The 26,079-nt window shown below is 41.4% G+C and overlaps 5 protein-coding genes across 6 annotated transcripts; 3 read left to right on the top strand and 2 right to left on the bottom strand.

The window, feature by feature from the left end:
* Nucleotides 1-325: 325 nt before the first annotated feature.
* On the top strand, nt 326-1,061 carry LOC124349130 (c-Myc-binding protein-like). The gene is made up of 3 exons (XM_046799646.1): nt 326-599; nt 669-770; nt 838-1,061. The coding sequence occupies exons 1-3, from the start codon at nt 481-483 to the stop codon at nt 950-952; spliced, it is 336 nt and encodes a 111-aa protein (XP_046655602.1). The 5' UTR covers nt 326-480; the 3' UTR covers nt 953-1,061.
* LOC124349091 (prefoldin subunit 3-like) lies at nt 1,049-2,043 on the bottom strand. The gene is made up of 5 exons (XM_046799598.1): nt 1,891-2,043; nt 1,744-1,816; nt 1,464-1,675; nt 1,292-1,404; nt 1,049-1,201 (listed from the first exon to the last, which is right to left on the bottom strand). Exons 1-5 carry the CDS (start codon nt 1,981-1,983, stop codon nt 1,117-1,119), a joined length of 576 nt encoding a protein of 191 aa, XP_046655554.1. The 5' UTR covers nt 1,984-2,043; the 3' UTR covers nt 1,049-1,116.
* A 30-nt stretch (nt 2,044-2,073) lies between these two features.
* LOC124349043 (guanine nucleotide-binding protein subunit beta-like protein 1) lies at nt 2,074-3,956 on the top strand. Of its 2 annotated transcripts, XM_046799538.1 has the most exons (4): nt 2,074-2,198; nt 2,261-2,415; nt 2,477-3,315; nt 3,507-3,956. In XM_046799538.1, exons 2-3 carry the CDS (start codon nt 2,266-2,268, stop codon nt 3,275-3,277), a joined length of 951 nt encoding a protein of 316 aa, XP_046655494.1. In that variant the 5' UTR covers nt 2,074-2,198; nt 2,261-2,265; the 3' UTR covers nt 3,278-3,315; nt 3,507-3,956. The 2 variants fall into 2 exon arrangements, with proteins under 2 accessions (XP_046655494.1, XP_046655493.1); XM_046799537.1 differs by lacking the exon at nt 3,507-3,956 and having other exon boundaries at nt 2,477-3,480.
* Nucleotides 3,957-4,125: 169 nt separating this feature from the next.
* Nucleotides 4,126-15,890, bottom strand: LOC124348896 (protein single-minded-like). The gene is made up of 11 exons (XM_046799284.1): nt 15,711-15,890; nt 14,221-14,400; nt 12,408-12,493; nt 11,750-11,839; nt 10,572-10,680; nt 10,413-10,498; nt 8,033-8,381; nt 7,721-7,868; nt 6,997-7,646; nt 6,449-6,911; nt 4,126-4,720 (listed from the first exon to the last, which is right to left on the bottom strand). The coding sequence occupies exons 2-11, from the start codon at nt 14,393-14,395 to the stop codon at nt 4,357-4,359; spliced, it is 2,520 nt and encodes an 839-aa protein (XP_046655240.1). The 5' UTR covers nt 14,396-14,400; nt 15,711-15,890; the 3' UTR covers nt 4,126-4,356.
* Nucleotides 15,891-21,971: 6,081 nt separating this feature from the next.
* On the top strand, nt 21,972-23,611 carry LOC124349087. Its single transcript, XM_046799593.1, has 3 exons — nt 21,972-22,968; nt 23,033-23,172; nt 23,253-23,611. The coding sequence occupies exons 1-3, from the start codon at nt 22,705-22,707 to the stop codon at nt 23,431-23,433; spliced, it is 585 nt and encodes a 194-aa protein (XP_046655549.1). The 5' UTR covers nt 21,972-22,704; the 3' UTR covers nt 23,434-23,611.
* The last annotated feature ends 2,468 nt before the right edge of the window (nt 23,612-26,079 follow it).

The raw sequence follows: 26,079 nt of genomic DNA, 5'->3' as shown, positions 1-26,079 counted from the left end.
ATGGCTGCGCTATACTGCAGTTCTCATTTCGTGTTTACCGTTCTCTGACTTCAGCGATTTGTGCGTTTTGCGGCAGCTGGCACCTGGCAGTAACGCATCGAGCTTACTTACACAGTCTTCCACCAGGGGGATTTTCGAATTTTATATATTCGATATTTATATGAATAAATTCAAATTTACAAGATTGTAAAATTTTTAATACTTGAAATTCGTTATCATTCAATATACATTTATTTGATGTCAAAATGTTTATAAAAATACAATTTTTTTAGCATGATCGATTTCTCGCAAAATCGATCCAGTTAAATTAGCCGTTAAGTTATCGGTTAAAGTGTCTTTAACTCTTTCGAATTCCCTTTGAAATCTCTACTGACGTGTTGGTATTTCGTACCTACTTCAAAAGAATTTCGTTGATTTTGTTTTAAATCATACCTTCTAAACAACCGTTTTAAACTATTTTCAATACAAACTGATCAAGGAATGGAAAGCAAACGTGACGAATTTCGTCGTTATTTAGAGAAGGCAGGAGTCATGGACGCTCTGACAAAAGTTTTGGTTGGACTCTATGAAGAGCCAGAGAAACCAAATGATGCATTGATGTAACAATGGCTTTGATCACATACATTTATAACACTTATTACAATACAGATTTTTCCCTCACATATTAGGTACCTAAAAACCCACCTGAGTGTTGCTCATCCCGATCAGGCTGAACTGGAGTCCATGAGGAATGAATTGCATTTCGCTCGGAGACAAGCTGAGATGTTGAAGTGAGGCACTATTTAATATTACACAATGATCAAAGCCATAGAATATCTAACACATTTTCTATATTAGGGAGGAGAATCAAAGGCTGTCTGCAGAACTTCAAAAGTACTTGGCTGTAGAAAGTTTGAGTAAGGAGGAACCTTCTGAACAAAGTACACCAGATCATGATGAACAGATAAATTGAGGCCAATTCCATCTGTCAATTCACTACCTTCTGTGCCTTGACATTTAACTCATTTATTATGTATTTTCATGTTCATTATTAAATAAAAAAACTTGATTCTGAAGCAAAATTTTTTATTGTGAACAATTGCAGTAGTTTTCTTTCATGCTAGCTGTAAAGAATTATTATTTAGCATTTAGGGCTTGTCTTCTCTTGACATCCCAATTGTAAAGCCTAGCCATGTTCACTTCAGTTGTTGTCATCTGATCCCTGCACAGATTTAAAAAAAAAAAAAAAAAAAAAAAAAAAAAAACATTTAAAGTTACACTGTTAGGGAAAGCCAAGCAAGAGTAAACTTACCTAAGGAAGTCCAGATCATGATGTACTTGTGCAAGATTCTTCATAGCTGTTTCATGATTTTTTTCCAACAAAGCCTTAGCATCTTCTAAAGTGTATTCCAACATCACATTAGCCTGAAAAATAAACAGAATATTAGTTTCCAACCTTGTATAGTTTAAATGGTATAATTTACCCCTAGCCACAAGCAGACTTTATCTGTGGGTTCAATAACTGCCCTAGAGTACAGAAGGTCTGAGAGTAAAAAGTGAGTTTCAATTTGTTCGTTCGTTTTCCTTTTTGCTTCCAGCACTTGAATCATGTCAAGTGATTTTTGGATGTCTGGAATTTGACTCTTCAACTTCTTTTTGCGTGCCAGAAGGTTAAGCTCCATGAATTTATATTTTCCTATAATAACGATTGATAAAGTTAACATGCATTGCAAAGATACATTATGGTTTGATTAAATAACATACCATGTTGTTCGTCTAGTTGCCGCAAAATTGACTCCACCCCTTCACGATCCTTCATGTAAGCGTCTACATCTTCCTGTCACCGGTATAAACTGATATTGCACTCAACGGAAAGAAATTGAACATGGTGCTTTCACAAACGATACTTACCACAAAGGTCGCTTCGGGAATGCCTGCGAAAGACTTTTTTCCGGATAATTTCAGACTATCTTCGATAGGTTCACATGCTGCGGTCGAGGCCATTTTTGGAGATTTACTTTCAGAAGACAGAAAAAGGTTTTTTAGTCTGCAATGTAAAAAGCCGATTTCGTACGGATTGTGTATTATTCACCATAGATGGCGCTGGTGAAGCTGTAGAACCAAAAAGAAAACAACTTTTTGAAAGTTTTTGACGTGAGACATGCAAAAACGAAATTAGCTTTTTAATTCGAAATTGTCGATGGATACATTTATTTGAGGTCAGTTATTATCATCTACTATAGCTGAGCATTAGGAAACTAATCAAATTTGGTTATTAAAGACAAAATGGCTCAACCACCACCAGATCCAGTCCACATTCTGCACAATCCAAATGGACCAGTCACTGCATTAGCTGCACTAAGACTAAAAGAGGATGGTGAATACAATCTAGTCAGTGGATCAGAGAGTGGATTCATAACTATTTGGAATTTAAATGTAGGCTTAAATTGATTTCCTTAAAATTGATTGTCTAATGACGAAACACCTTAAAATTCAGGTTTATCGACCAACCAAGACCTGGCAAGCTCACACTGCCACAATTGTGTGGATTGGGGCTTTAATAGATGACAGACCTGGTTACATTATTTCACATGGAAGAAATGAATCCCTCATCATCTGGAATGCAGAAGGAATCTCAGTTCATCAGATGCTTGTCACTCATGAAGGATTCTGCAAGTGTGACCTTTGGGCCAACATCATAGCCATCCCTGCCAAGAAGAATTCAGTTGAAATCTTCAACATCAGTCAGGAAACGACGTCGCTGGACCGTACCGGCACGCTAACGATCGACGACGACGAAGGAGCATTAATGGCCATTAAATTGTTGGGGAAACAGACGACAGTAGTAACAGCCTATGAAAGTGGATGCATTTGCATATGGAACGAGAACGTTGTACTCCATCGGACAAGGGTCAAGAGCATGCCGACTTGCTTGGGGCATCATGCTCAGCGTAATGAACTCCTATTAGGAACTTCATGCGAAACATTATACATCTTCAACGTCGACGACCTAACCGAGCTCAAGTCTGTCGTGCTGACCAATCCCGGACTGAACGTCATGGCGCTCCGCCTATCCGACCTGCGTCTCTACGCAACAGCCGGCTGGGACCATCGCATTCGCTTCTTCAGTGCCCGAACTCATAAAAAGCTCTGCGTCCTTCAACTTCACGACGGCCCTGTCAACAGCCTGGTCTTCATCATGGGTCAAAGCGGCGTCGGCGGCTTGTTGGCCGCCGGAGGTAGCGACTCTCTGATATCCCTCTGGGATCTGTACAGCCAGCCCAGCCAACAACAGTGACGTCGGTTTGAACCAAAACCCCCAAAACCCCTTGAAAGGCAAGTTCCTGGCTTCCTCGTACACTTCCTTTGTATTCTAATCAACTGTGTGACTCTGCATTGATGCCGCAAGCTTTTCAAAAAAGGGAATATATAAAAGCGAGGGGTTGTTCTCTGCTCTCTATCGTCGTTTCTCCTCAAATACATGAAGAAATCAGAAAAGAATTTTATACACACATATATATATAAAGGTTGGAAATTATCAAGCGAGCCGAAAAAAGATGACGGTCGTTGGGACGGAGCGTTACCATGGCGACGGCACGCCCTCGCATGCTCCTTGAAAACTTCTTGAAACACAACAATTGAAAATGTGAAGAGTCTGCGCCAGAAGAGAGAGAGAGAGAGAAAGATGGAGCGCATATGTTTTGACAAGACTTTTCTCCTTTTTTAGAATTGAATATCCCTTTTCCTGTAGTACACAGTAAGATGTTGGGTGTAAGTTGCGGATGTGTAGAGACAATTGTATTATTATTCATTTGTTGTTGTTTTTTTCCCTAGATTGTATTGCAGCGATACGTGGGTGGGGTGTTGTATTATAATTTATGTACAAGTGTAAAAAGGGTGGGGGATGTTGTTGGCAATAGAAATGACAGACCAAGTTAAAAACAATTACAGGAGATGATTGATTGATTATTGACCTATTTCGTTATTTTAAAAGACAAAAAGAACTCGGTGAATATTGGTAATAATAATCAAACAGTGAAATAATAATTTTTTTTTTTGCTTCTTTCAAAATACATGTAATAATAAGGTGAGCGAATCAGACCTTTGGTGGGTTTGGAGTCTAAAATAATTCATTGGAAAATTTTGAAAAAAAAAATTGAAAAAGACCGATAATTTAATTGAGGAGTTCAAATATTGTAAATATACGCAACGCAGTTAAAATGACGAGGGGGTTGAGGCAAGGCATAAGGGTATTAGAGGGGGATTGGTATAGGTTTTTTTTTTTAAATTTGTAATCGGTCGATCAATTGAAGGGGAAAAAAGGGAGATATGTTGAGAAGATGAGTTTTGTGCTGTTTGTTTCAGATAATTCAATCATCAGTGAACGGGGAAATCGGTGGCCAGTGCCATCGGGTGATGGACAGCATGGTGATGATGGTGATGATACTGATGAGTGGCATCAACGATAACGCTGGTGTAACCTGGCGGCTGTGCCGTGACGATTGACGCCGAAGAGACTAGGCCTTCAGCTCCAATAACAACGGGATCGCTGGTCCCGATGACGCTACTAGCCGTGTAAACACCGCTGTAAATTCGTCCCGTTGGATCGTGGTAGCCGTTGCCTGAAGACGGCCCATTACTCTGGTAGCTGTCGCCATAACTATTGCTGCTGCTGTTGCTGTTGTTGTTGTTGTTGTAGGCCGGCGGCGGAGGCAAAGCGCAGTTGGAGCTTCCGTTCAATCTGTCAAACCAATAAATTCATTAGAAAAACGGCTAAACAATTTCTTGCAATCGACTACCAGTGACCTAATGGTTGTTTTTGGAATTAATTAAAAACAGGAGGGGAGAAATTATTCTCCTGGGTCTTGTCGTGGTGATTTCGATCGATTTAAAAGTATAGGGGTTCTTAAATTAATTAAAGGGTTTCTTTTCTTATTTTTCTATTTTTGGATTTGGTAGGTCGATTTTTAATTATTTCTAGCGATATCTTGGCTAATTAGAAAGAATAAAATTGTCGTCTGCTTGTTCACGAGTTTCGAAAAAAGAGACAAAGACTACAAAGAAAACGGAGCAATATTTTTTTTTGAAATGCACGTGGCAGTGGCAGTACAAACAATAGCTCAATAAATATAAATAAAAATGTGGCCTCGTGTCTGAGAAGTGATATGTGTGTGTATGTTACTTCCTGACTAACATTCATCGTTTCATGTGTCGATGCATGGCAGTTTGCTTGAACTATGTAACCTGTGCAGATTTGAGGCCATATCCACCGCATATCCAGCCATCATAACCGAAAGATATGCAAGTTTTGCCTGTTCTGGTCTATTGGTGTGTCATCAGCAACAATCCCAGTATCATATCACTTGGGTAATGATTTTCATTACTTGTATTCCTTTGACCTGCTAGATATTTTTATAATGCATGACTATGACTTTCATATCTGCAGCGTATTACATGGCATTCTTTAATTCTTCTGTTCATTAACATTTAGGGTTTATCCACTGTCTCGTTTTCAACTTTTCCTTACTTGTTGAGTTGTTGCTTCTGCAAGTATTTTTTCGTAACCCTTTTTTTTTATTTTTCAATTAGATAAACAACATCCCAATTGATTGAAGAAACTACCGATAATGTCGGTCGAATTACGTCTCCCCCCTTCTTTAAATCCTTGTGTACACCCATGTGAGTGTGGGTGTATTCACTAGGACCCCCTTTTGCAGATCCTGTCTTCAACTTTTCAGCGGATGGATGAAGCACTTGTGGATGAATGCCTGGCTTAAAGGTAGGAAAAATTGATCTATATTCTTCCTTTTCGACTGTTTGGTGGCGTTGATTATAAATCGTTAGATAGTACGGAGTACGGTTATTCCTGAGCTAGGCGTTTTGACTCGAACTGTTTTCTCTTGTCCTTTTTGTTCACTCAACTAGGCTTTTTTTTAAAATAAATCTAAGAAAATGTTATGAACGAGAAGGACCTGGTGCGCACCTCCTCGTTTCTAAATAAATCTGAACAAACAAAACAATCGCAGTACTGAAACTGTTCTATCTTGTTCCCACCATCTATAAATCTAGAGGAGAGTATTTGTGTGAGTGAAAATCCATCTCTCCTGGATTAGTTTTTCAGCAGCAAAAGGGATTGAACGACGAAACCACTCTGGCGACATTGGGCGGAGAATAATAATAATAACGATTCAAGTTCTCTCTACTTGCTTTAAGGCATGAAAAGCTCTTACTCTGGAGAGAAAAATAAAAGAAATTCGTGTTGTTTCAATTGATCCCCACCCAACTGGGTTGCTCTTACACGAATGTTTGAACGGGGGGAATATGAGTAGTGCCGTAATGATCAAGTACATACAGCAGCTAGGCGCCTATAGGCCACGTGACCTCCCAGCCGGAACTATGGAGAGCTCGGTAGAAACAACATTCTTGGTTGGATGGAGAAATCAATGTGTTACGTGCATATTGGACTCACGTTTGCGGTTGTTGGGTGGAGTCCACGTCATCCGGTGTATTGTGGTGCTGATGGTGCTGGAGATGGTGATGTTGTTGTTGCTGCTGCTGGTGATGGTGTTGTTGTTGCTGCTGCTGGTGTAGGTGGTGCTGATGGCCGTTGTTGCTGATGACGCTGATTCCGGCCGGATGGTGTTGTTGTTGTTGTTGGTGGAGAACACCCTGCATTTGCAATTGCTGGTGCTGTTGCTGGTGATGGTGGTGTTGGTGGTGGTACTGCTGCTGCTGCTGGTGGTGGTCCTCGCCGGACGTGGCCGGCGAGACGGGCGACAGTCGAGACGTGGCCAGCAACTGCTGGTGGTGGTGGACATGATGCACTTGCTGGTGATGCTGGTGTTGTTGGTGTTGCATCAACCTCTGATGACTCTCTGGTGAATTCTCGCTGCTACTGTACATATCACTTCCGGCAGCTTCCATTTCATCACCTTTTTTATTATTTTTTTTTTTTAAATTCATTTGCATTAGAAACAGTTATAGGCCTACATGTAGAGAATTGCGTCATTGACTTACCTTCGCCGAGATTGGTGTAGTGTCGCAGAGTGGCCGGGCCTGGATAGGCCGCCATATTGTCCGTTTCGTAATAAGGATTGTAGAGATCTCCACCCGAGTGGTTGCTGCCGCTTCCGTTGGCCGCTTCCGCCACTCCGTTGGGTCCGTAATTGTAGAGCTGGACTTCGTTGCTGTTGTAGGCCGAGTACATGGTCGACGTCAGGTACTGATTGCCGCTGGATGCCACTGAGGTCGACGGTAATCCGGCGTCGTAGCGGTAATCCATCATCGGGTTGCTGTACTCTTCCTGCAGCGGCGGAGGCAACGGATTGAGTTGAACCGCTTCCGTCACGATGCTTCCGGCGCTGCTGGAAGCCACAGCAGCCGCCACCGCCGTCACCGTCGGACTCGCTGGATACGGTGACACTCGAGGCTTGGCTTTGCGAGCCGGACGGGTTTTGCCGGTCCTGGAAACCGGTGCGGAAGCGACGGCCGTCACGGCCGCCGAGGCCACCGACGAGGGCGACGATGACGAGCTGACCAGGTGTCCATTTTCGGCCGACGAAGTGGACGCAGCGTCCGTCACCGACGTGTTGAGGTAGGACGATCCAGCGGCTGACGAAGTGGCCAGCTGCTCGGTCGACAATTGCAGTGACTGGGCTTCCACATCGCTGGACAATTTTAAAACAAATTCAAACTCTCCGTCCAGTCCAGTCAATTCCAAAACATTGTCGTGATGACATACCTGAGGACGTAATTGACGGCGACGATGCAGTGCGGTCGTGAGGATCGGCTGTTGTGAACGATAGTGGCGTAGGATTGCATCCAGACCCATCCGCCGTCCCTGGTCAGGAATCTGTAGTACTTGGTCGTCACTTGACCCTTGAACAGGACTGGACATGTCCCGACGAAAAAATTTCAGAATGAATATCTACGGTCATGTTTTGTCACGAACTTATCACGCTGACAACCAGCCAACGTGTCATGATGGAATTCTCTTTTTTTTGGGTCGGTGACGTGATGTGACGTGACAACATGATTTTTAAATAATTCTTACGTGTGTGGTGAGCGAATCGCATGTGGAGTAGATCACCGACGTGGATGTACTGGTAGAGAGTCTTCTCGATGAGGTCCTGTGGTTCGTAGCCGGTCAGGTGGGCGACTCTGGCGTCCAGGAAGATGAGCCGCAGGTCCAGGGACGCTCTGAACATGAACATGTTGGAATGGAGTTTCAATTCGGTGATGGCCGACGGCGGGAGCGAATGGCCTACAGCCACCAGGCCCAAATTTTGAAAGCCGACGCCGCCATTGCCACTGCCGCCGCTCCCGTCGCCCGCGTACACCGAATCGCCAGCACCCGCCACCGGGAACGGACGCACTTTTAAATATCCCGAACAGTGAATCACCTAAAAAGAAAAGCAGCTGCTGATTAAACAAATTCGGACATGAATGAATGACGTTTGGTTGGGTTTTAATTTTTTAATGACCGAAATGCGAAACGGTCGTTCGTTTCCGTTCGCGCGGCGGGAAAAAAATGATTTTTTTTTATTTTCAAATGAAATGTGAGATTTGTTTGGTTGGTTCTAGACTGTAATGGACGTCCATTGATGGTCTATTATACGTATTTCTAGATGAAAGTTGTGCGTAATTTTTTGTTTTGTTTAACGACTTTTGACCCTTAAGTTTTTTGGGGGAAATGGCGTCGTGGCAGATGAAGCCAATGGCACCTGGTAGCCATTTTGAAATGAAACGAACGCATTTTATTTTTTTTTTTAAGTAAATGACCGAAATGGCGGCACCATTTTTGTTTTTTAACGGCTTAATATCTTTTCTTTAAAAAGAGCCATTAAGATTTACTTATTTTCAAGGCAGTTGGAAAAAATCGAAAATCGTGACTCTCGGAAGAAGCAGCTTGTTTTGGTTTTTATATTTCTTTCCCCCTAAGAAGAAGAAAAAGATAATAAACGACCCCGAAAAGAAATAAGCTCAACGGATTAAAACATTTATAAATGGGTCTCCCCACCATTTTGCGAGCTCGGCTTTATACTTGAATAATATCCATCTGGCCATTCGTCTTGTACGTTAATTCCTCCGTCAAATCAGGATGTGCCAGTCACGATAGACTAAATATGCGGTCGTAAAAAAAGAAGAAGAAGATTCTGTCGAAGGTGGGCGGTGGCTTAATACAACAAGAGAAAAAAGAAGGGCGTTCAATAGGCGGAGCTATGGATTTTTTTTACAAACAGCAGCGGCGGAGGGGGGGAGATGAAAAAGTAGCAAGTGCTTCCATCGCCCAGCTCCGAGAGAGTTTATATACCATCCGTCCAGTAGTAGTAGTAAGTACTACTACTGGGTACATATTCTCTCGAGCCCAAGTGGTGAAACGTGCCTACGACCATAGGCTGGGGGATAATCAAGGGCCTAAAAAATATAAACGCCGGGGTAAATATATGTTTGGTAGGCGGGCGGCTGTTGCGCTCATCACTAAAAAAATGCTAGACGAGAGAGAGAGAAATGGCGGTAAATATAAACAGCAACTGCGGCTGTAGAGATAGACACTAGTCACATTTTTTGGCTGGCCTCTATAGCCATAAATAAAATCGGAGAAAAGTCCTACAACAACATCGCCATCAACTTTGAAATGTGGGTGTGGACTCGGTTCGTGAGAAAATCAAAGTTATTTGGTGTCTATATTTTACTACTACTGCAGAACACAAGAAAACAAAAAGGGAAAAATACTTTCGGAGGGGAAATGTGACAAATATCTGTGATAATCCGCTAGAGGTGCGCATTTGAGTTGAGTTTTTTTTTCCCCTTAGTGTGTGTGTGTATCATTCCTCCGAATATGGCTAGAGAGAGAGATCTAAGCTTAACTTCTTCTTCTTCTGTGTTGAGGGGAATCAATACATTTTCATGCCGCCATACCAAAGCAGTTCGTGACTTTTCGTCAACGACCAGCTCAGCAGAAATCGCTCGCATCGGCTCTCTTTTCTTTTTCCAGTTTCTGTCGAGGGATGTTCTACCCGAAATTTATTATATTTATATCAAGTAGAGAGAAAGAGAGAGAGAGAGAGAGAGAAAAGCCATTCTGAATGCAATCAAGATTTTCCCCTTTACCCAGCGATGCCTTTTGTCTATAATAATCTTGTTCTGTGCGTGAATATAATACTCGCGGGAGCTCCTAGTAATATTCGATTGAGCTAAACTATAGGGTTTTCCTCTTCTTGCGGGGAACTTTTGTTACAAGGGTCCACCTGATTTGCATCGTCAAGAAAGAATAGCAACAAAAGCCACACGATGACCAGATATCTATTTCCGAGCGTTATTCTACCACCCATTTTGTTTTTTTTCTTATGAATTAAAGTTTATAGACAAATATCTTAGAGCGAGTTTTTGGAGTAGAGTTTTTGATCAAGGCGAATAGAAATTTCACGTACCTTGTAACCTCCGGTGGTGAGTCCAGCGTTCCTTTTGGCCAAGACGCACTTCATCCGCACGAAGAAAGCTCTTTCCACTTCAAATTCTGATGATAATAAAATAGAAAAGAACACATGACACCATTGAAATCGATCGTTTCTTTCTTATATTGATCAAACCTTGAACGACAGAGCCGGAAACGGTGGGATGAACTGTCAGAACGGACGTCATCTCTTCGTGATCGGCCGGATGGATGTACTCGTAAATCGAATTGCCAGTCAATTCCACCTGAAATTTCAAAAAAAAATAACAAACAGTCGAAATGAATTACAACTCGGCTACAGCCACATGAACAACAGACACTAGGCCTATAGACGGTGGTGGTGGTGGGGTGACCATTTGTCAGGTCATGACTCAACTGGGAACGCGTATAGAGTTATACGCAACGCGGTGGCACACACGTGTCGTTGGCATGTGTTTTCTAAGCGCAACCAGACGCGGAAGCAGACGAGAGAGACCATCTCCTCTGACGGACGGATTAACTTGGCACTAAGCATCGGGTGTCTTTTCTCTTTTTCAAACTTTTGTCTTGTGTGTAGGCCCAGTAGCTACTGTATTGGCCTCTCTAACAACACGACAGATGAAACACTTTTGCACACACACACACAGTAGCGCCGAGTGTGTCTGGTGAACTGGCGGATCGAATTGTGTTCATGTCCGGTCGGGATGGAGCAGTTAGACGGACTATTACATCTATCGAAAGGGGGCAAAACATTTGTGAGAGCTTTGGCACACGGTCCTCTCTCTCTCTCTTCGCTCTGTGTTATTTTTCCTCCTCCTTCTCTGGCTGCCGTTCGTGCAGCACCGCCGACCATTGCCAGCGTTAAGATGTACTGTATATGTATGGCTACATGACTGTATACTATATAAAAGGAGGGGCCGTCATTGTCGGCATCTACTACACAGCCTTCCAAAATATAGGAAAACACCAACCAACCACCACCCCACCCACGGAACGTGCATTCGTGCCGTTCCCGCTCGTCCGTGTCTTTAGCCGCCGAGCGTCAACTTGCATTTTCTCACTCCGCACACCCGGAAGGCAGCAACAGCTCAGCAGTACCGAGAGAGTCCAGTCTCTTTTTATTCACTGCTGTCACCCTCACGTTTACGGACATTTTTTTTCGTACTTTACACGAACGCACATCTCTCTATCGATAGTATAGTGCTGTTGCACTAGGTCACGCTTTGGAATGTCTGGAGAATATCGATTGGCACTTGTTTCATCATAACAACAACCCCCCCCAGCAGACGTGACGTAATGGTATAGAGGCGGGAAATTGTTGGTAGTTGTTTTTACCTGACTCAATCCCAGGTGGACGGAGGCTGTTTCCGAGATGTACATGATTTTGCCGTCGGGAGCCACGACGAAAATGAAACCGTCCAGAGTCTTTTGGGAAAAAGAAAAAAGAAAATTGTTAATTTATTTTACTTTTGAGGCTATTAAGGTTTTTTAACAGGTTATGAATGGGCTAGTTTTCCCACGCTATTCAGTTGAAACACGACCCGCGTTCGTAAAAATATGTATAATGGGCTCCTGGTGACTAATTTGAATATCGCCAATGCGATTGCGTCAATGACCATGTTTCCGGTCAAATAGAAAAAAAAGGGAGTTGTGTTTTGTCCAAGACATTTTGATTCATGGCGTTTTAGTTTTTTGTTTCAACATTTAGGTATGTAATTTATTCAACCTTTTTTCTCTTCAGCAGCCCATTATACACACACGGTGATGGGCTGCCAAAAAGGTGAGAAACAATGTATACGCTAGTGTAGTACGACTCCATTTGCCCGTCTTGTTTTACAACTCGGTGATTTATTTCTGGAAAAGAAAAACGAGCGAGAAGACTAACCCTCCCCCAGAAAAAAAGAAAGAAACGTTTGTGCTGTAATTCAATATAGTAAACTCGGTTTTTGTGAAAGGAGGGAATTAGTTACAGTGAGAAAAAAATGGCTCTTACCTGAAGTAAATGAGAACCCAGTTCTTTGATGCAAGTTTCTCGGGGATTGTTGCACAACGGAGCCGATCCCCAAGCATCTCCCAATCCTGTTAAAACATCAAATCAATTAAATCAATTCAACTATAATTACAGCATCCCCTATGCATTTCTACACTGCAAATATCGAATTTCTGGTCGAGATAATTACCCGATCGCCAATTAAAAAACATTTCAATTCAAACTCTTGCCCATTTTTCCCATCAGATGGTTATCATCCTCAAAATCTCCCACGATCCGTAAATTTTTTAAAAAAATTCCGTACAACTATCCGGAATGGTTTATTTTCCCAATCCATATTCCCATGCACATGAAAAGGTTATACAGAGACACCCGCATATCCGTTCGAGTGGGTGGCCTGATGATGCGTCACTGATAGCGGATGGCATTCTTATATTTCTCCATCCTCTCTCTCTTTTTAATGTTATTCAAATATTTTATTATGATAGATTTTTTTGTTTTGTTTGCCCGAGTTCCGATTCAGCACTTCCGCTGATGAAAGCTAAGCGGGAATGAAAGAGAACCTCAGAGAACGATATCCATCGCTATAGAGCTGCAGCCCGTTCGTTCGTCAGCTGTTCAGCTCTGCGCACATTTTTTGAATCTTGTCTGTCGATCGTGTATTTTTTTTTCTTTTTTAGTTATTCCCCCCTCCCACTGGTTCTTTATGAATATGATGACGAAAATAACATTTGTGTTTCCTTTCTTTCTCCCTTCTGACGCCTTCTGATTGGGTGAGAATATAATCAAAAGAGGGAGAGAGAGAGAAATACATGTTAGAGCAGGACCGGAGTGTGTGCGATCTTGTTAACGCTGATGGCGCGTGCTCTTCTCCTTATCAGTCCAATAGCAAAGGAACCCATCTCTTTTCTCTCTCTCTCGTGTGTCAACTGTACTACACTCTCGTCGTCACCCAAACATCATCTGAAATGCCTACAGAAATATTGCAACAATATTTGCAGAGATTTTTCCACCCCACACAGCCCCCCCAGTTCTCTTCCGGCGATTGTTAACACACTCAAACAAGTTTGTTGTGTTGTTCTGCCTGGCCAAATCAATCATTTTGGCAAAGTATTAGAAAATAATCAGTCTTCAGGGTGGAGTCACAACGACAATGAGTGTCAAGGAGGGGTTGGTTGGTCCCGCCCCATCACCACCCAATTATTATCCATCCATCCATCCATCCATCTTTTTTCCGCATATCAAGTCGAAACGAACGACAAATGTCTTATGCTATATCAAACAAGAATTTTACACAAAAGGGAAAAAAGAAAATTTGTTTAAAAGGGGTTGAAAGAAAAATCTGGATGGCGAATAATGAATGGCTAAAAGGCGGGCGGATGGGAAACCCACGGGGTCCCGGCACACTCCGCTCGATGGGGGGTCCACTGCGTTCCTTCCGCTCTCCGTCCCCTCTCTTTCTTTTAGTCACTCGACATATGAAGAGGGTTGGACGAACTATACTACGTATATAGGCTCTCTACATGCACAAATTGCGTCATGATATTGTTGTATTTCTGCGTGAGAGAGAAGAGTGAACGTCGACAACTCAACTTCCGCGTGTGTCTATTATTATCAAAAGGCGCGTGCCGCTTGTCCAAAATGACTTGCCCACCCCCCCCCCCCCCCATCGAGTCACTAATGATCCGCACCAGTAAATCATAACGAGACCCATCTCCTCCAACTCTTTTCTTCGTGTCATTATTATTTGTCCGTTTTTTGTTTAATTTTCCAACAAAAGCTGAAATGAATCAATTGAAAAGATTTATTAACTTACCGTCGGGAAAGACTTGTCTCATTTTGAGGTAGGAAGTCGTCAGCCGGATGACGGAGGCTTTGTCCAGCTGCGAAGTGATGGCCGATGGTAGTGGCAACATCTTGGCCAGCTCCATGAACTCGGCGTTCTCCTTCTCCCGTCGGGAGCGGGCCGCGTTCTTACTCTTTTCCTTCATCTCGACTGTATAGGAGAAATCAAATTTTGTTTTAAAAATGTTGTTTTTTATTAGGTGGAATTTTACAAGGTGTTTTGGCACCTCCGCCAAAAAGGTGTCAAGGAGCTAATGAGCCCAGGTGTTGGCCTTAAAAAAAAGTCATCGATCACGCTCAACAGATTTTTTTTTTTTTCAGACTGTGAGAAAATTCGCGGCAGGTCCTTTTTCTGAATTTGGACCAAAACGGCAACAAACATGGGCGCAAAAGGAGTGAGAGCGGGGCCCAGTCATATCATATAGGCCTGATTTGACAATTCCCTCAGATGTCGTTAAAACTCAACCCCCCTCCATAAAGGGCGTGGTGGATATCATCGAATGAGGAGGTTTGATGTCTCTCACACCTTTTTTGGCGGGTTTCAAATTGAATTGAAATGGTTCACTTGAAAAATATTCCCTCTAGTCTCATCTAGAAATGTTGTTTCTTTTTTCCTTTTTTCAGGAAAGAAAAAAAAAACAAATTTCCCTTTTTAATTTAATTTTAACACTCGACCCGGTGTCACGTTACACACCTGCACAGCTGTTTGGTTGAGAAAAGTAAAAAAAAAAAAAGAGTCCGGTTATATTTTTTAGAAAGAAAAGCTTCGTATTTCGCACCATCGAATGGAGAGAGAGAGAAAACGGACCGACGGGGATCGACGACCGTCGGTCACTCAACTTTTATTTTTGTGACCATTTTCCATAACACATTTTCAAGCAGCCGAGCGCGCAAAATTTGAAAAAAAAAATGAACTTTTTTACTTTTTCGGGGTGGTTATTTCACCAAATGTCAAATCTTTTTTAATTTATTTTTCGGGTGCTGCTAAGGGGAGTAAATGAAACTATTCAAATTACCGTCAACTTCTCACTTGGTTTTTTGGGGTTTTTCGCACCAGCACAAAAGTGTCATCGGACACTTGGTTGTAAATGTGGTTTTTTTTCTGCCAGTGTGTGGTCAAATAGATGAAATTCGACCATATGTCGTGAATTACCCACACGCGCAATTACATCATATGTGTACACGCTCAAGTCAATTCTCTGGTGGATGGTGGGGGGGGGGGATTATTTGGTGAAACATGTTCAATCCATTCAATCAATTGTTGTAGGGGAGTGTTGGGATATGACTAGGCCCGCGGGAACTGTTATACTAGGCCTGAAAAACATTTGTCGGTTGTTGGTGTTGACACGAAAGATTATGTGTTTTTACACTGGGCTGCTCTTTATCTCCGTTCCAAAATAGGGAGGGAGATTTTTGTCTTTCCTAATGTATTTACGTAATATGTATTATTATTATTATTACCTTTGGCCGTTGGCGCAGAAATCGTGGAGGTGGCGGTCGTCGTGATGGTTGCGGTCGTGTTGGAAAACGGTGAATCAAAACAAACAACACCACCAAACAACAACAACAACCCCCCAAATAAAAAATTCACACATAAAAATTCAAAAGTTGCGGTTGTCTCAATAGTTTGGTCACGTTTCACTCAAGTTTAGGGGGATAATCTGTCGTCTGTCGGTCGGTCGGTCTAATTAGACGACACTGTTGACCGACAAAAAAGAAGAAGGAGGCGGAACAACAAGAAGAATTCTTCTTCTTTCGTGTTGTTGTGTGGTGTGTCTTAAGGAGGGTTGGGTGGGCAGCAGCAGCAGCGTGCGACGGCAGCAACTGGTCGGCTCGGAAGCGGTGGCCAGTGCGTGATTTTTCACCGTTCGGCCGTCGAGCACGCTCGATCTCTTACTCGCTCACTTAGTCAATCACTCGGCTTGGGCTGGCTGCTGGCTGGCACGAAGGAAGGTAGAGCTGCTGGGACGGATAGAAGAAGAAGAAGAAGCGCCGAAAGGGAAACACACGAGAGAAAGAAGAAAAAAAGGAAAAAATCAAGTCGGAAAATCTGGGCAGGGACGCGTCAAGTCATGCACCGTTCACACACACGCACTGATACATACACACGTCTACTACACACGCGTACACACACTCACAGCACACACGTACACACGAGCGGGAAATAAGCAGCTTAAAGGGACGAGCTTTTTTATGGAACTGACACGCAGCCCCACAGTTCACCACTCGACGGCCAGCGCAACCGAGTCTCGGGCCATCAGTTCGGGGTTCCTGTGCTGCCGCCAAGGAACTTTTTCTTTCTTCCTTTTTTTTTCCTTTTTTCGGGAGGAGTTGGGAGAGTAAAAAAGAAAAGGAGGGGGTGATGTTGGATGGACCAGCCAGCAGAGGACAAGCCACGCCTATCGCTCCTCCTCCTATAATATCAGGACCACAAGTTTCAGTCTCGGTGGATTCGATTCAAAAGTTTTTTTTTTTATTTTTCGTTGCGTGTGAAAGAAAGTTTTAGATTTTTTTTTTTTTTCAATCCCGCCCATTTTTTGACGTGGGATGTTATTTTCATTATTTTCGCCCAGGTGACTGACTGGAAACGGTAGCGCCACAGATACAAATCCGCAAGTTACAGGAGCGGAGTCAGGAACGTTTTCAATGGGAAATGGGGTGGAGCTTGTGCTGTGAGGACAACCTTCGCTGGTACGCCATTGGTCGGAAGACGGGAAGGGCTAAAATGTAGACTCCGCCTCCAATCTTATCCATCTCGCCTTTTACGATTCTTTTGAGAAAAATAACGTCCAAGTATTTGAATTATTTTTTTGAGTTTCTCATGCGTATAAAAAGAAAGGCCATAAGGAATTCGGACTTTACACCAAAAAACATCTGACACAATAGGTTATACCTGTCTGCCGGTCAAATAAAAATCCCGGCCATCGTAATTTAAACTTCCTTTTTATTAATTGTCGTTTTTTTTTTGTGTTACACTTTAACTTTTACATTTTTTTTTCTCACGTAGCTATAGTTATTACAAAAGTCTTAGCGCTTCGTTAAACCAAATTTGACGCCGTTGTGTTTTGTTTTCCTTTCTCGGTTTCAGTACACTGGGGGCCTTATCGTCTGTAGATAAGTCATCAAAATCAATAATAGCCATTTTCGACTAGCGCATCAGCGCAGCAGGAAACGGACTCTGTTTGCTAATAGAACTTATTATACGCGTCTCGTCATCTGTTATATTAAATGTCCGATGCATTCCTGCACCTGGATGACACAAAAAAATAAAATAAAAATGATTATCAAATAGTCACGCAGGATCAGCAGAAAATTCTTTGATTTGATAATGATTTGTTCACGATTGTTGACACAGTCCTGTTGGCTCTATTACACACACCCAATCACGAGCTGCAGACGAAAAAAAAAATCCAATAAGATGTGTGACCCAATCCGCCATCAATTGACCAGGGTGGTCTCCATTGAACGCCACGATCTTTCATCTTATCTCCCGTTTGTGTGTGACAGAAAACCACCGAATCGTTGGACAGCCCATCTGCCAGCCCAGGGATTAAGTCGTCCATAATGTCACTCATCACGGTGGTCACCAATAAGTTCACACCAATCACGTCTCTCGAGCGCTGACCAAAGGTAATAGACAGTACAGCAGCCGCGGTAGTAGTGGCCGCTGCCGATATAGTTAATCCCACTCAAACTTCCCGCGTTTTCTTCCCCCAAACGAAACCGGTAGTATGTGTGTGTATTCTAGCTGCTGCCCCGGTGTGATGATAATAAAAATCTAACACCGTTCAAAACAAATTTTAAAAAATAAACCCCCCACAAAAAACCCTCCCCCGGAAATGACGTCATAGAAAAAAAAAGTTCAAACATAATTGTATTCAAATAACAGCAGAAGCTTCTTTCTTCAGGTGCTAGTGATGCAGGGTGTGCAATAGTCACGCTTACCGGGGGCCTAATATCAGATATCCGTGAGCGTTCACACAAATAAGTGGCCTCCTTTTTCTCCCTCCCTCCCTGGGCATGGGGGGTGATGGGGCCAGAGACAGAAATTCTGGTTTGTTGATTTTAGATGTGGCGCCAAGCAGTCTGGGGAGATTTTTTTTTTTTTTTTTTTTACCTGTGGTGGTGTGGTGTGTATGTCGTGTGTTTTATTTTCTCCCACCACCACCACCACCACCCTGGCGGTGAGCAAACAAACGCCACCCTCCGCCCCACATAGTCTGTGAGAGAGGGAGATTCCTGTGTCTATTTGTTTTGGTTTAGAACCTTCTCAGAGCCACACATACACTTAAACAGCAGATTCTTTCATCTTATTCTTCTTCTTTTGTGTGTTGGGGGGTTGGTTTTTTCTATATATGCCGGAGTAGTCGGTCAACATCACGCGGCCGATCCGGCCTCAAACTCCTCTTCTTGTTTTAAGACCCTGCTGGCAGCAAAGTTGTTCTTATTTAAACGGCCTTGCGAGACGCAGAGAGAAACTCTGTCCAAATAGGCAGTCGGATTGATGTGTATATCTATAAATACAAGCCGTTTTCACGTTGCGTCATCACTTTTATTATTTTCCCAGTCCAGAAAATAGAAAAACAATTGGACCGACATATCAAAAGTTGGTCGGGATATCGACATAAAGCATCCGCTTGAAAAGAAATTTCGTTATTGACATGACACATTTGCGTAGGTGGCTGACAGTCAATGTGTAGCAAGTCTCTCATATGCACATGGGGAGAGAAAGGGGGAGGGTGTTGGTGCCAGGCTGTCTGGCAGCTCCGGAGACGCTGGCGTGCTGTTGCGCCAACACGACGGACGTTCCTATGGTCGGGAAAATGCCCACGACACAGCCGGGGGATAGATAACACACACCACCACCAAAAAGTGAACATATACACACACACACATAGGCACAGGTTATAATATACATAAGTATCTTATCGCCAAGCGCACCGTTTAAAGATCAAATAACGTCCTCCCGCATGAAGGGAGAAATAGGAAAATATTCAAAAGAATCAAGTTAAACCTCACACTGTAATTATCGTCATGGTTGACAGCAGAGCACTTTAGCGTCGTATTCTTTGATCAAAGAATTTTTTCCCTAATGGATTTTTATTGGTTTTGTAATCGAGCCACTGTTTGACAGGTAAATTGGCTCCAAACTCCGATAGAAAACTTGCGACTAAATAATAGAACGCAGCGTCGTTATCGTCTAAAGCTTTTTAGAAATTTTGATTTGTGATTGTGATTTGTATTTTATTATTATTCAGACAACTGCAGCACGCTAGAAAGACGCCAAAAGATCCTCGGCTTGAGCTCTCTCTCTCAAACTGACCGTGAATGATTGCCGTTTCTGCTTAAAGTCGGAATTATATTCTATATAGTGAAATCCCTGCCGACTCACAAAAATACTGTACAGGCATGTTGCGGCCATAAGTGTTTTGGTATAGTTTGCTCTTATCAGCTGTCTGCTGGGTCATATTCATATAATTTTTAACTGCCCTCCCAAAGTCGTTTTTTTGGGTTGAAACTGGACCTTATCCGCGCGGTTACAATAGAGCCACCAGTTATATTTGCAGCTTATTATTATTCAGTTTGCCGCCTATACATTTCTATGAGGTGTATTTTTTTTTTACTTGTTGTAAATCTTTTCTGTGAGAAGTGAATTGACTAGTTGAGTCTCCGGCATTAATTTCAGTTGATTATTTAAAGGATTCCGATGGATTGAAGTGGGCCGGCCGAATTTTTTCGAATCATTTCGCCACTCTTAAGCTTTGTAACTCGTATAAATTTGCGGAGCAATAAATCACGATAAATATTTAAGGGAATTACGCATTTATACATCAGTAAATGTTTGGGAATTTCCAGACTATTTATCATAGCTATGTGATGTGTTGAGTTCTGGGTTGTTGGCTGTCAATCAATCCTGGGCTGCTGCCACGCGTTTGAATCCTGTTCAGTCTGCTGCTTCCGTTTTTGGGTGTTTTTGGATTTTGGTTTTTTGGGTTTTACTTTTGTTTTCATTCTGTAAAGGAAGGAAGGACTCTGGTGTGTGTCGAAAGAAAATCAAGTCAGCGGATGTTTCTCACGCTGTTGTAACAGAGACTCACCTCTAAGGCGCTGGAGGTTAATTAGTATGCCCAAGCACGTCAGAACTTCCCGCCGCCAGTGAATAAGCAGATCATGGCGTTGACTTAATCACGGCTTCCGTGTTAGGAACGGCTCGGTAAAAACTTCTAGGTCGTCTCAAAATTCTTATTCATTGGGAAAAATTTTAAAAACGCAGTTACATACGATAGACTTTTCTTCGACCTTCGAGATTGTAAACGGTGATCTCTGATCTATAACCATTATCTATCGTAAAGTGCGAGTGTGTCTTGATGAAGTAATTGATAAATTCACTGAAGTCATGATACGGTATTTAGATTAGAAGACGGGTTCTCTGTTTCATTCCATAAACCTTGAGAATTTATTTGAATTTCTTTTCCCAAAAAGCTAAAAAAACGCCATCTATTAGAGCACATGTCTAACTGTGTTCCAGTTTAATAGATGTCGCTTGGTTAGCAGACGAAAACTAAAATCATCGTGCTATTTTCTTGTTATTTTTGAGTTGAGATTTATTTGTATAAATTGTAATACTGTTTTTACAATGTTTCGAGCCCTAAGTCGATTAAAATTCCCTTCGCAACGTTCTCTCTTCATGTCGAGAGAAGAGACAAATGTATGTCGTCCACTTCAGTCAGCCGTTCGTTGTGAGCAGCTATCACGTTCATTTTGCCATAGTCGGGCAGCTCTTCAAAAGAAAATGTATTGAAGTGATTCCTTACATAACTAATCGTGTTTTGTTGCTAAAATCTTTCTTTTTTTTTTCTCCCCAGGATATCTGTAACCTTTGTAAATAGAGATGGTGATTCAATGAAGGTCAAAGCCAAAGTGGGCGATACATTCCTGGATGCTGCTATCAATAATGACGTGGACCTAGAAGGTTATGGTTAGTTTAAGATATTGTGCATTACATAGATTCTTTGAGGTTGATTGAAATATGACAAATATTTTGATTTGATTATGCTAAACTTAATACTTGCAGAATATTTAAATACTTACGAAACCATATGTTTTATCTTTAGGTGCTTGTGAAGGTACTCTTTCTTGCTCAACTTGCCATATAATTTTCAAAAAGGAAGACTTTGAAAAACTTCCGGACAAACCGTCTGATGAAGAGATGGACATGCTCGATCTAGCATACGGGCTCTGCGACACGTAATTTATTCATGTTTTTTTTCCTCCGAAAATTAATTTATGCTTTAATGACAACCTTATGAAATATTCATAACAGATCTCGTCTGGGATGTCAAATCACTTTGACAGAGTCGATGGACGGAATTGTCGTGACCGTTCCGGCGCAAGTAGCCGATGCCAGGAATCGATAACACTTAGTACAAAATTTAGGCTGTATCATATATTTTGCCAGCATTGCAAAAAATACAATTTTTAAGTGCAAAAACTTTTTTCCGGAGTCTTATCAGCGTGCCTAACGACAACGTTTGAGTTACGCAGCAATTTTCTAACGGTGTTTTCTTCATTTGTATTCTAGATTTCCGGATTCGACTGGAAAGTGCCGCTGCTTGCTACTGCAATTCGAGGTAATACATTTTTATTTTTTTCAACGTTTTCGCTCACTAATTATGTTTTCTGGAAACCATATTGTTTTGTTCAGTTGGGGAAAATAATCTTCCAATTTTCTAACTTTTGCAACAATTTATGGCAATTCCTGTCCGTTCAAGTTCAACTAGCTATCGCTTTAAAAACATGTTCAAGATAGACTGACAGTCTGATAGTTAGGTCAAATACGCTGCTGTTACACGTGTGAGTAGTTGACGTATTCCTATTTTACATGAACTTTGCAATGCTCGGCTATCAGGTGCGGTGAGATGCGTTTTGCATTTATTTGATGATTATTTCTATCTTGACAGGCGCTAATAAGTCACGATGTATTATTACTTTTAGATACCATTATGAATTTTGGCTACCTAGGTACGATAAAAAAAATTTTTTATTGATTTACATAAAGATTCGTTCTTTCAGACGTGATTAGATCCGGCTCAAGTAACATTTTAAAGAAAGGATCCAGATCCCAGGAACAAAAGACCTGCATTCTCGGGTCGTTCATTCCCTTTCAAAATGACTACAGTTTTCAACTGACACCTCCCTTCAGTCCATTGTATTTTTTGAGTTTACGGTACTTCAATCTACTCAAGAATTTATGTCAGGATCGACATACTATTTAACGTAAACCTAGTCGAACCTCCCACGGGGTTATTTCGTAGTAATGTCACGTCGCTTGTGACTTCTTACTTCTCTTGCTTCCGGGATGTGAAGAGTAAAGACTTTTGGTGGACATCTCGAGTCATTGCGTGCTCAGTACCATTGTAGCTTTTCCAGAGTCGACACTACACCTGTTAAAGAAATGAAACTCTTGCGAGTGGTAGTCTTTTTGGTGCTGCTGGTCGGTGTACTGTCATCCGTTTCAAATATTAATTTGAGCCCCACAGGAAACTATCCACCGATTTCCACCAAAGGCGGACTAGGCGTTTCGATAGCCATTCTAATCTACATGCTCTTCGCCGAATTGGGTTATCTGCCGTTCAGATTTAAAGGAAGAAAAAGAAGATCTGCGGTCAGTCAACTTACCAATCCCTTAATGCTTGGTGACAGAGACAACATCTTGAAGGTAAACACAGTTTGTCATTCAGAAATTGAGCACAATGTTTTACACCTTTCTTTCTTATGTGCAGTTAATTCTGTCGATGGATCGCCAAAGTTGCCTACTTCGTTTCCTGTGCGAATTGGAAGGTTCGAGGCACGAAGCAGAGAAGAACAACTTGCGTTTAGATCCCGATCTAGAGGAAGATTTAATCCTTCTCAAAGTGGCCAAGTATGTAGTACTAGTGACATTTCTCAATAAAATGTTGTGCAAGTCTAGTCAATAATTACATTTAAAAATGTTGATAATAGGCGCAAAATGCACCCAGCTGAATTGATGAGACAAGATCCCGGGTCTCCAGCTCTTCCTTTCGAAATTGCTGTGTTCACGGGTTCGGAAGGTTTGAATACTTGCGCCAGCGTCTTCCAAACTTGTCCTTACAACATTACAACAATGCAAGGATTTTTAGGCGAAGACTTGAACCACCTCTAATCGGTGACACTCACAGCACGCACACAGAACTGCTGTCATATGTATTTAATTTAACACAATTTATTTATTATACGATGAAGAAACATGGGAGATCGCAAAAATAATTTTAATAAATGCGATCAGATGGTCTTAATTTATTGTTGCAACCCGGGAAAATAAATGACTCTTTAAAAAAGTTTATTTGATCCATTGATCATGCCGGAGTTGCGTCCGGCCCTCTTTTTCCTCTTAACCCCCTTAGACAAGTTTCTCGTGGGTTATTACCTAGGACGTAAATTAGGACAGGAATATAGTAAAACATTTTCCGGAAACCAAGACAACAATGAAGAATGAGTAAGTTGCAATCGATGATAAATTAATTCCAATTTGTAACTAACAAACAACCGTAATTCATGTCCGTTTCAGGTGTTCTCTACCAATGAGGAAGGTTCCCCATGGCACGGAACGATCGATCTTGGCTTCTGCGCCCTCTGCCTTTCATTCCTATCCTTTCACACTGGCTCTTCTATTCAGTTTACGGTACTTTGTAGTCCTCAACGATGGATGTCAGGATCAAAAAAGGGTTTAATGAAAACTTCAACGGTGTTATTTATTAGTTAAGTCACGTCGATTGCGAGTTCTTGCTACATCTACTTCCGGGATGAGAAGCGTGAATAGTCTTCTGGTCGACATCTCGACCTATTTAGGATCCGTATCTTTGTATAGCTTTTCGTGAGTCGAAACAATTCACCTTTGAAGTCTGAACAAATGGAACTCTTGAGAGTGACGTAGTCTTTTTGTTGCTGCTGGTCGGTGTACTTTCATCGGTTTCCAATATTAATTTGAGCCCCACAGGAAACCATCCGCAGATTTGCACCAATAGCCGGCGTTTCTATAGCTATTCTAATGTAGAGGTTTGACTATACTTGCGCCAGCGTCTTCGAAACTTGTTCTGACGACATTACAACAATTCAGAGGTTTTTAGGAGAGAATTTTAATAACAGATTGTAATTTATTCGGTGAAACTCAAAGCAATTGAATTTCACATTTGTTTTATTCTATTGTGAAAAAACCGAAAAATTCAGAAGATTCAATTAATACCTCCATTAAATTTTTGTTAAGATCCAAGCGCCTCTTTAAAAAGTTGGTTTTTTATGGTTTGCTTGACCTCTTCAGTCTTACTAGAGGTCCATGGGTTGTTAGTGTGTGATGGCATATCGTAGAACTTGCTGAGGAACTTTTCGACAAACATTTCAGTTTTGAAAAAATTTGGACTGACGTTATTATTAAACCGTTCCCCAACCCGAAGTTTATAAATTCAACTGACGATTTCCCCAAATGCTATACCGTAAGGATTCTTCTTTATTAGGCAGTCCAGCTCCTTTACAATTTAGTGTTCTAGAGAGCTGGTGCTTCAATCATGGTTTTTTATTTTAAAGCCGCTAAGTGAGATATCTATCAAAATTTCATGTTTGTCTGAGTTCGACTCTCTTGGATGATACAAATTTTCTAACACCCAATCCATCCAACAACAATATAAAAATTAATTCAAAGTGATTAAGTATTGGGTTCGTCCCCCGCTATTACTTATTTATTCAAAGGTAAATGAAGCAAAAAGGTAGTTATTCCTCAATAATGAACCTTATTCATGCAAGAAACCTTGACTTGATTTAACTGGGACGAGGAGTAAGTAGAAATGCTTTTAGGCTTAGTAACGCTCAGGTTACCAATTCCCATGTGTATATTAGGGAGCACAGCAAATGATAAAAAATTGATGTTGGATAGTTCGCGAGTATAAATGGTATAAGATACAGGTTTTGATCAACGGAGGGGTCAACGGCGAAGCAGGACTACTGAAGAATTGGATGGTTAAATTCAAGTTCACTAGAATTCTATATGCGTTGAATGAGAATCTCTGGAGAATATCCATATCCGCATGCAAAGGACGATTTGTTGGTGTGTTTCAATTTGTTTCAATTTAAATGTAATGAAATTGAAATGCCGCAAGCAAACTACCGCGCCTGTTCCCATTTTTGAAAATTTCTAAAGCAAAATTGTACTTTTTTAAAGGAAGAGAAAAAAGGAGCCCATACTTTTTAAATTGATTAGTATACTAATCGATTATATGGAAGCAATTCTGTTTTTTTTTCGATTTTTTTTCATTACATCGTTTTGACTGAATTTAATTGAACTAGCGTTGCAAATCTAGTTTTACCTATTCCAATCAAATAATTCGAATTTTTTAGAACATTTTTTTTTAAGATATTCAAATGAAAAAAAGCTTTTGACAATGGCAAATGCATAACCGGACCATTCTAGATTCTAGACAACAAGAAAAATTAACCATCGATGGTTGGATCGATGTTATTTTTATAATTTGGCAACCGTTATTTTTATAATAAGACTTTTGACTAATCATAACATACTCAGTGTGAATGTCTGAATGACGTCTACTCATCAAGTGTCTTGAGAAGGATCTGTTTAAAGGTAAGTCCTAAACATTTCCATTACTTGATTGACCGAGATTTAACTAGCCTAGTTGCGATTTTTCTAACTTTTTTTAAAAGCAAAGTGTACTTAAAAAAAAGGGTAGTATTGTATACTCTTGAAAAAGTGCACGAACTTTTAATTTCGACTGATAGATGGTAGCACTTTTCCTTTGTTTTC

This window comes from Daphnia pulicaria, chromosome 7 (genome assembly GCF_021234035.1).
Source record: "Daphnia pulicaria isolate SC F1-1A chromosome 7, SC_F0-13Bv2, whole genome shotgun sequence".
Taxonomy (NCBI): Eukaryota; Metazoa; Arthropoda; class Branchiopoda; order Diplostraca; family Daphniidae; genus Daphnia; species Daphnia pulicaria.
The sequence above is the reverse complement of the archived record's forward strand: the minus strand, read 5'-3'. Positions and strand labels throughout refer to the sequence as shown.